Here is a 10336-nt window from a genome sequence, read left to right as displayed (position 1 = left end):
GTAAAATACAGCCTTTTTATTTATTCATGACACGTGTTACATTTGTACGGTACAGCCTAAATAGCCGGGTGTCACACACCCCAATATGACACAAGTGGGAATTGAACTTTAGTCTCCATTGAAAAACCCAAGTCTCCATCATAAACACACCAATTGAAGCACCATTTTCGTGGGTTGGGGGCAGTATTTTGAAGTAAGTTTTACATCAATCGTTTCGTATCCTCGTTCTGATCAAAAGCCCTAAAACATCGGTTTGTAATTCGGAAAAAAACTTCACTCCGTTAAGCTATTCTAATGGCGGACTATTTTACAAAAAAAAATTGACTAGTTCGGATTATTATCGGCTAATAACTGATTTAGGGTTATTATCGGCCAAATTGAGAAAGTTGGGATTATTTATTTCCAATTTGCCATTAATTAAAAAAAAAGTTACATAACACCCTAAACAATTTAAAAAACCTACTTATTAAATCCTAAAAAATTAAAAAAAAAAGTAGTTACTAAATCCTAAAAAAAATTACAAAGTTCGGTAAATATTAAAGTGGGGAACCCACTTAAATTCCTAATTCCCATCGTGCCTCCACTCGATCTTCGTGATCTCCACTCGGTCGTCATGGGTCATGTCGCCCGCAGAGACATGGTCAAAACAAACTTTAAACCGGTCCAACTTCGGTTTGAGTTCACGCCACTTGTGTTGGCATGCGAGTAAATTGTGACGCGCGTTCCCAACGTGTTGTTATTGCTGAAATGCCCGTCCCCAATACACAGGTTGATCGCGTTGTAGAGTACGTTGTGCATCAACAATCAATGCCACAAGTGTGATTTCCTCCTCATCGGTCCAATGCACCATGTTCGGTTTTTTGGTGTTGGTTTGGTTGAAAATTTGTTATTTGGTGTGCGTTTGGTTTAAGAAGATGTGTTATTTGGTGTGGAAAAAATAAAGTTTGGGATGGGTATTTATAGGTAAAAAAATGTAAATTTTTTTTTTAAATTTGATTTTTACTACAAAACCGCTATCCCCAACAGCTAGACCAAACGATCATATATCACCAGCCAATCCAAGCTGATCACCTCACCTCTCCCCCTGCCCAACGCCAGGCTTCAAAGCCATGTCAGCGAGGCAATGGCGTTCCCAACACTGGTCCGGTGTGATTTAGTCAACGTTATCTGGCATCCCCGCCCCAACCAACGCCCCACACCCACTAGGGTTAACTAAGCGTCCCTAAATTATTAAATATACCCTACGTTATCCTATTGATATTGGAAAAACGTGGCAAAGGTGCCACTTTTGACGGCACTTTGTCCCGCGGTGTTGGTTGAAATTCAACACAGACTCGGCAAACTACTCATTATGTTTAGACTTATCTTTAACGCGTTGAAAATCAGCACCGTTTCAACTACTCTTCCCCTGCCTGCTATATAAACCTTTTCACCCATTCAATCTTCACAAATCCTTTTCAAATTCTCTGCAAACACATAAACAATTGTAATCAAATAATCAATCATCAAACATGAATTCCATCTTCAGTTCCTTTGATGCTTTGTCCGCTGAATTCTTGGGACAATCTGTCAGTTACTTCAACAACAAGCAACCTGCTACTACCAATCTAGTTGAACAGAAGAAGGTGAAGCCTGAGGCCCACGGTAACGCCACCCGACCCCGGAGCACGGGCGGGTATCCGGCACGGTGGGCGCCGGAGTTTGATGGGCTTAACTGCTTTGAATCTTTGGTGTTCCATTGAGAGTTTATTATTAGTTCATCACATCCAGATGGACAAATTCTTGAGGATCAGAAAAGTTTTGTTTTGTTTTGTTTTGTTTTGTTTTTTGAGAAAGATGATTTATTGATTGATTGGCATAGTTGTAAAAGAATTGGATCTATAACTTGTGTATAAAAATTTATTTATTCAGCTATTTAACATCTGGTATTAATGGTTATGTTTGTCTATCCATTGTTAATACCTTGACAATTACACAGAGATAGATGATAAGGTGAGGATCCAAGAGTTAAGATGAGCCATGTATAGGGGCTGTTAATGAGCCGAGCTAGGGCAAACTTAAGCTCGGCTCGATTATAAACCAAACTTGCTCGGTTCGGTTCAAATTTGAAACCTAGTTGAAAATCTAAGCTCAAGCTCGGTTTGGTTTTAAACCAAGCTGGCTCCGCTTGATTTGGCTCGATTTTAAAAAGAAAAATTAATACATAACTTTTAAAATTCAGTTGTCGAAAATGTTATTCAATATTAAAAAGAACATATTTATAAGACTAAAGGGTATGGGGGCCGGCTGAGGCCCGACTAGGACCGGCACCAGTCCCCCACACTGCCCCCCTGGGCTCGGCTCGGCACAACCGGCACCCCACAGCCGGGGAAGCTGGGGCTACCAATTCAAAAACTAGCCGTTGAACGACTATATTAATTTAAAAAAAAAAATCCTTTTTTCTATAAAACACACCTATTTTCACCATATTTTCCCCACTTTCAACCCAAAACTCTCTCACTTTTATACCATTTTCTCCCCACTTTTATAAAAAAATTATCTTTTCATCCACAATGCATCTAATTCTTGGTGGCCCTCGTCTTCGGATGACGAAGAGGAGATGTTTTTCGCAAACGCTGTGCTACGGGCGGGGCAGATTCTTATTGAAGAGGAAGAGGAAGACGTCTCGTCTGAAAACGTTATTATCAGACGAATACGGATTAACAGTGACCGCCAAGGTTTATCATTAAAAAATTTTATTATCCTTATTCCTTATTTTCTCGTATTTATATATTTTTTACGACATGAGCGCACGAGAAATTGGTGAACGATTATTTTTCGGATGAACCACTTTACAATGACGAGATTTTCAGACGCAGGTTCCGAATAAGTCGCCGGTTATTCACACGGATTGCTAATGATTTGGCGGGGCTAGACCCGTTTTTCACGCAACGACCTGATGCTCGAAATTATGAAGGGTTCACCACGTTACAAAAGTGTACTGCGGCCATTCGCCAACTGGCGTACGGGACAGTGGCCGACGCTTTGGACGAGTACTTACAAATGTCGGCAAGAACTACGCGGGAATGCTTATATCGGTTTTGCCAGAATGTGGTGAAACTGTATAGCAAAAAATATTTGCGTAAACCAAACTCGTATGATGTTCAGCAGTTGTACCAAGCTCATGAAGCACGGCACGGGTTTCCGGGAATGCTTGGTAGTATTGATTGTATGCATTGGGCGTGGCATAACTGCCCGACTGCGTGGCACGGCCAATATACGCGAGGTGATCACGGCCATCCAACCGTGATACTTGAAGCCGTGGCATCACAAGATTTGTGGATATGGCATTCTTTCTTTGGTCTCCCTGGTTCACTCAACGACCTCAACGTGTTATACCAATCGGCGATCTTTACCGATGTCGTTAATGGAACCGGTCCGGACACCCGTTTTACAGTTCTGGGGATGAGTATAGACGTGGGTATTATCTTGCTGACGGGATATATCTGTCTTGGTCTACAATTGTAAAGACTATTCCATATCCCGAGGGCGAAAAAAGGAAAAAATTCGCCAAGCGTCAAGAAGCTGCAAGAAAAGACATCGAACGTGCTTTTGGTGTCTTACAAAAAAAATGGGCCGTCCTTCAACAACCGGCACGTGCGTTCACACCGAAGAGGTTGCGGCTTTGTATGTACGCTTGCATTTTGCTCCATAACATGATTATTGAAGACGAAGGTCGGACGATTTGTGAGTATGATGAGAATGCATCTTACGGGAATACTGTCCCGGTAGATCCGGCACAACAGGATTTAAACTCGTTCTCGCTAACCAACGACTTCACGCATGCAAACCTTCAACAGGATTTGGTAGAACATATTTGGAACAACGTTAACATCGGGGACGGTGACGGAGACGAAGACGAAGACGAGTAGTGTAATTTTTTATTTTTAGGAAATGTAATTTTTTTTTCGGAAATGTTTTTACTTTTATTTTTAGGAAATGTAATTTTTTTTATGTTATGAAATGAATTTATTTATGTTGTGTTATGTTGTATTTATTAAGTTAATAAAAAAATTAGGAAATTATAAAATATTAAGGTGGGGCCCCATCCTCCACCCCCCTCAAAAGTGAAGGAGGCCCATCCCCCACGAGCCGCTGATGTGGCGCCTAGGTGGCGGCCCATCCTCGTGGGGATGGACCTCACCATACCCACTAGTCTAATAAGTTCAACCTAATGTATTACAAGCCAAAATCAAGTTTAACAACGCAAAATAAGTTTTATATTTCAACAAAATACAATATTAGTTCATTAGCATGGTAACCAACCTTCAAATATGTCATAGATATCAAAATAGAAGCCTAAATACATGTAAATTATAATAAATTTTTTGAAATATATTATAATGTATATAAAAATAAAATATATTATAAATAAAATAAGTCGAGCTGAGCCGAGCTACCAAGCAAGCCAATCAGGCTCGGTACGAGCCGAGCCGAGCTAGGCTCACTTTCAAACCGAGTCATATCGAGCGAGCTTTTTTCGAGCTAAATCAGAGCGAGCTCCAAACCACGAACTTTTTGGACAGCCCTAGCCATGTAACTTCTCAATGGACTCAAAATCATATTTGTATAGATACTAAAAGAGTCAAATTCATGCTTCCATTTAGGGGTATCAATTGTGTTGGGTTCATGGGTTAAATTATATAACCTGAACACGACCCATATTTTTATTCGTATAAAAAAACATCAACCATACTCTCACACACTTAAATGTGCTAATCGAGTTGGTGAGCTGTAAAAAACTATGTTAAACAAGTTAATAAATGGGTTAGAAGCCGACCTGTTAAACCAAACAGGTAGGTGGGTCAATCTATTTAACTGAATATGTTAAAACAAATCAACCGGAACACCACCCGTTAATTAAACAGGTCAACCCAAACATAGCCCATTTTAAATAGGTAAGATATGTCAACCCAAAACCTGATTTTTTCTGTATCCTGTTCAAGACGTGTCAGAAATTGCCACCTTAGACCGCGGGGTGTGGGCTTGGGTTTGGGGCGTGGGAACCAAGCCAACGCCGCTTTAGCCACACCGGGTCATCTTGGGTAGCGGCGTTGCCCCTCTGGCGTGGCTATGAAGCCTGACGTGGGGCGGGTTGGGGAGCTGATGTGGATGGCTGAGATTGGCTGAGTTCATATGACTGTTGGGCTAGCCATTGGCCAACGGCTATCTTATAAAATAAAAAAAATAAAAAAAAAATTCTTTAACTTTTATTCTAAATAAATCAACCAATTCTTACTAAATTTTACTATCCAAATATTCAAAAACCACCTCCCATCACAAAAAAAAAAAAAAAAAAAAAAAAAAAAATATACAATGAATTTTTCAAGTTCAAGCGATTCGTCAGATAGTTATGATTCGTCATCCTCATAGAACGACGGGGCGGAAATATTATTATCAACAGTGGCGGCGCTCCTGAAAGCTATCGTTGAAGATTCAGAAGAATGGACTTCCCAACCCCAAAACCAACCCAAACGGAGGAATATATCGTTCGTGAACGCGAAACCGCTAACGGTTTGCTGGTAAGTGATTATTTGTCACCCGAACCAACGTATGATGCATGAATGCTTAGGCGTCGTTTTCGTATGAGTAAAAATTTATTTTTAAGAATACCAAAATCTAATCGAGACACGACAAATAAATGCAAATCTTCGAGCTTATTTGGTACAACATGTTTCAACACTTTCTAGATCTAACAACGTTGAAGACGAAGATGATTGATTTTCTTTCTTTTGTGATGTAATATATATATATATATATATATATATATATATATATATATATATATATATATATATATATATATATATATATATATATATTAATATATTAATATTAATATATTAAATTAAATAGGTGTTTTTAAAATTAATATATTAAATTCTATGATTAAAATAAAAAAATAAAAAAAATAGCTGTCAAATGTCAACCCACGCCAGCTAGCCCATGCCCCCTCCACACCCCACTTTTTTTGGGGTGGCCTGATAAAGCCCATCTCCGTCACATATCAACCCAAGCCCCACACTTAGCGGTCTTACTTTCACTAATGAATGAATTGATAAGCAACTGTTTTTCGATCACAAGTTACCAAATTTATCAATTCCATTCATTAGCAAACATAAAAGAACAAGAAGAAAAAAATTCCTGTTATTTCAGCAGCATTAGAAGAATCATTCAAAATAAATACATGGATACTATCTTATCACCATGATCATAAGCTGCAACATGAATCTAATAAAAGATTGATTAAAACAAAATACAAATTATATCACAACCTCCTTCCCACTTTTGCAAATCTTCTTGCAACTCCAAGTATCACCGCTTTCGACAACAGCCCCCTATCAATTGTGCACGCAAGCGCAATAGCACCACCGACAACCAAAAGCTTTGGAATGTTCTTCCCCGAAGGCTTCTCATCATTCACCGTCTGTTCACAAGTTACGATTTCTTGTGAATCATTTGATGTGTTCTCTAGTTGTTTTAACCGATCCGTGCAGATTTTTGAGTTGATATGCGCCATGTAAGCACAATGAGATAGAGGCGCGCCTGATGTCATGTGTTTTTGGTATCTACGAAGACCACGGTCAATATTTTTCACAGCCCCCCACATTCCTTGACGAACGCCAAGTTTTGCGATTTCCCATGGGATTCCCATGTCTTCGTGATGAAATAGTAACACTTCACATGCACTCATTTGTCCATCTCCTTTTCTTGATTCAACTGTGATTATCAATCGAATCATTAGAAGACAAGTCACAAATCTGTAATCAATTGTGTCATACAATATGTTGTTTGAAATAGAAAAAAGAGTAAATTACGATTTTCCCATGTCGTTATATCACTTTTACCCTTTTAGCGCAAAAAAGAATTTTTAACATCTGAGCCCCCAACATCTTTTTTTCTAACCCTTTTGGCCCCTAACGTCTTTTTTTCTAACCCTTTTGGCCCCTACCATTTAATGGATGGGGTTAGTGTTAGGGGCCAAAAGGGTTAGAAAAAAGACGTTGGGGGCTCAGATGTTAAAAATTCTTTTTTGGGCTAAAAGGGTAAAAGTGATATAACACAGGGGTCAAAATCGTAATTTACTCTAGAAAAAAAAAATTTAGAAAATAAACAGAAAGTTTGTGAGGAAAACTTGATTATTTTGGAATCAACATAAAAAATGTTCATAACATCTGTTGAAATAAGAGTACAAGACTCAAGTTTTGGTAACAATGCAAAGTAAATAAGGCAATTTTATTGAAACCGAAATCTTTAATATGTGATGGACCAATTACCTGCACGAATGAACCAACTTGAATAGTACAAGTCGACACGTCTTGGTTTAGTCCGACGTGGTACAGATGGATACTGCACGCCCTGAAATAAGTATATAACCGAACTTTCAGTATTTGGATCAAGATGTCACGATAATTGAAGTACCAACAGAAGTTCTTACATATGAACAATAAACAACATTTTCATCTCAAACAACAAGTTTAGGAAAAATAACTAACTATCCTAATCAAGAACCTAACTTTTGGAGAAAACGTTCCATCTAAACTTCTTCACGCCGAATTTAACGTTTGCGTTTATTGTAACATGACAACAACAGTAATTTAAGTATCACAAGTTATACCTTTGTAACACAGTAGTATGCTTTTCCGGACTCCCAAATTCTACGACCGATTATGTACTCCCTATCACTACAAAAAAACGGGAACTGCAACACCAATTGTAGCATGTAAGTTTATACGCCATGTACAAATAACTTAAAGACACATATGAACTATCGTTCCATACCTTACGAACCCACTTAACCACCATTGTTCCATCGTTCGGGCACTCTTCTATGGTCTCGGCTTCTAACAACATGTCATCCCATTTCAACCGAAACTCGTCGTCCCAAAAGAAATCCCTCATCATTTCAGGCGACATATCTTCATATACCGTTCGCGATCGGTATTGTGGAGGTCCAGTCTTTAAAAACCATTTACAATAACAGAATCAGTCACATCAGAATTACACATTTAAACTATTACATTTTTTAAATTGAAATTATGTAAAAAAAAAAAAAAAAAAAAAAAAAAAAAAAAAAACAACAACCTACTACCTCAGGGTCTCTCCTCCAAGCTTGATAGCTCATATTTGAAGTTGATTTATCCATCATCCCAATCCAAGCAGGACCTCCATCTGTCTCATTAACAAGTTTAGATATATGCTTCAAATCTTCTTCTCCCACAAAATTCTTCATCTCACCATCCAATTTCGACGACGAACTGCACACATATAACATCAAATTCAGCCACGAATTCCACATCAAACATTCTCTGCATGCATATATCAGCTCTACGCCCGTAAAGTAAACAAACCGAACAAACACCAACTATTAAATGTTAAGAAAATGAATGTGTTTCGTGTTCGTTTGTTAAGATTCTAAACTACCTGGTATCAGAAAACAAGATTGTAGACGGCTCAGATGACGCAACTTTCGGGAACCCAAAACCAGAAACCGAAACAAAACTACTCTTTGTAGGAATTGCTAAATTCTTAATAGCAGAACGAGCCCATTTGGGCCGCCACAACCACCCAACCAAAACCCCAAAAACAACCGCAACCCAAATGGGCACAATCATCCCAATAACATCCGGCAACACCTTACAAATAGCCACAATTACATCCATCACAAAAACCCCCCAAATAAAATTTTAATAGAATTAGAGTAGTTTTGTATATGTAAAACCCAAGTACTGGGGTGTAGAAACCGGTCAATAAAGAATATAAATAGACAAAAATGAATCGATAAGCGGATGAGAAATGAGGATAAGATTATAATGATCGTAAGCGGCAGATGTCTGATAACTGATTTCTGTAGGGCCCGTGTCGGTTAAATATGATTCATGGGTTATCGGACAATATTATCCGACCAGCACCGTCACTGAGGATGAATCTTCGACACACAGATGTTGTTTAAGGAAAAGATGTTTCAGGAATCTTGATGTGGAGTCTAATCTACAAAAAAGGGTGGATGAGTATTGAAGATGAGTTTGTTTGACTAGCGGTATTTATTGGTGGAGATTTGGGTGTGATTGCACCGCGTAGTTGTTAAATTAACATTTTCCACGTTCTATATTCAACTTACAAGTACTCCTTTGTGTTTTGACTACAAAAAGTATGACTATTACAAGTCATATTCAAGCTTTTTTTAGTGGTTGTTATTTTACTTTTGAGCATATGCATTCATCACAAGTGCCACATCAAGAAAAGTATTAACAATTTGATGTTTTAAATGTTAGAGTTAATTGTCAAAATCGTCTGTGAGGTTTGGGTACGTTTGTCATTTTCGTCCAAAATGATACTTTTGTAATAAATTGCCCCCAAGGTTTGTAATTTTTTGTTATTTTCATCCAAACCACTAACTTAGTTTATTTTTTCTTGTTAAGTTAAGGATATTTGGATGAAACTGACAAATATAAAACCATAGGGACGATTTTGGCAATTTACTCAAACCCTTTTTAATTTCTTTTATTTAATTATTTTTGTTACATATATAATAGAAAAGAATATACATGCAATTTTTATATGAAAAAAATAATAGCTTCAAAAAGATAATTGTTGTTGAATTATGAACCCACTCTTACCATTTTCTATTCGAATTGGATACTCGAATTATGCGTATTAACACTTAGCATGGCCTTGTATGGGATTTTGATTTAACGGCTATACAGAAACTTAATGTTTGGATAATAAATTGATGAAGATTTTGGCATGTCTTTCTATTCTTTAATGGGAGTTTGCATGTTCAACTTTGATTTTTTAACTAGTATATTCTATTTATGTTTCTGCAGACTTTCTGATATTAAAACTACATATTAAAATGATCCAAGTGTTGATGTTACTTATTCGATCCTAAATTGCATTTTACAAAACATACGCATTCCACTGTTTTGAGTATTGTTTCAGCTAGTAGCTACAACATTGTAGTAAGTAATAGAAACTCAGCCTATCATTCTGATTCAATTAGCCGTAGTCAAGATTCATTAATGGTTCACAACATTGGTGCTTTCTTTGAGAGACGAACTCAAAGATGAATGGATTTATGAACCGATTAGCCCCACTTATGAACATGATATATTGATATTTGCTTGCCTCATTAGGTGTTCAAACCATAGTCATAAAAAGAATATACATATTTTACTCATAAGTTCATTTTATAATATCATTCAAATTGATAACTGAGAATAGATCTGATAAAGTTGCCATTTCATTTCATATAAAAATTGCATGTATATTCTTTTTTATTATATATGTAACAAAA

At 37.4% G+C, this 10336-nt stretch overlaps 2 protein-coding genes across 2 annotated transcripts; one reads left to right on the top strand and one right to left on the bottom strand.

The window, feature by feature from the left end:
* The first annotated feature begins 3042 nt into the window (after window positions 1-3042).
* On the top strand, window positions 3043-3911 carry LOC110901844. The gene is made up of 2 exons (XM_035982384.1): window positions 3043-3371; window positions 3437-3911. Exons 1-2 carry the CDS (start codon window positions 3043-3045, stop codon window positions 3909-3911), a joined length of 804 nt encoding a protein of 267 aa, XP_035838277.1.
* Window positions 3912-6163: 2252 nt separating this feature from the next.
* Window positions 6164-9170, bottom strand: LOC110899529. Its single transcript, XM_022146415.2, has 6 exons — window positions 8464-9170; window positions 8132-8297; window positions 7822-7998; window positions 7658-7741; window positions 7317-7398; window positions 6164-6759 (listed from the first exon to the last, which is right to left on the bottom strand). Exons 1-6 carry the CDS (start codon window positions 8700-8702, stop codon window positions 6308-6310), a joined length of 1200 nt encoding a protein of 399 aa, XP_022002107.1. The 5' UTR covers window positions 8703-9170; the 3' UTR covers window positions 6164-6307.
* Window positions 9171-10336: the final 1166 nt, after the last annotated feature.

The sequence above is a fragment of the Helianthus annuus genome, chromosome 13, assembly GCF_002127325.2.
Source record: "Helianthus annuus cultivar XRQ/B chromosome 13, HanXRQr2.0-SUNRISE, whole genome shotgun sequence".
NCBI classification, from domain to species: Eukaryota; Viridiplantae; Streptophyta; class Magnoliopsida; order Asterales; family Asteraceae; genus Helianthus; species Helianthus annuus.
The sequence above is the reverse complement of the archived record's forward strand: the minus strand, read 5'-3'. Positions and strand labels throughout refer to the sequence as shown.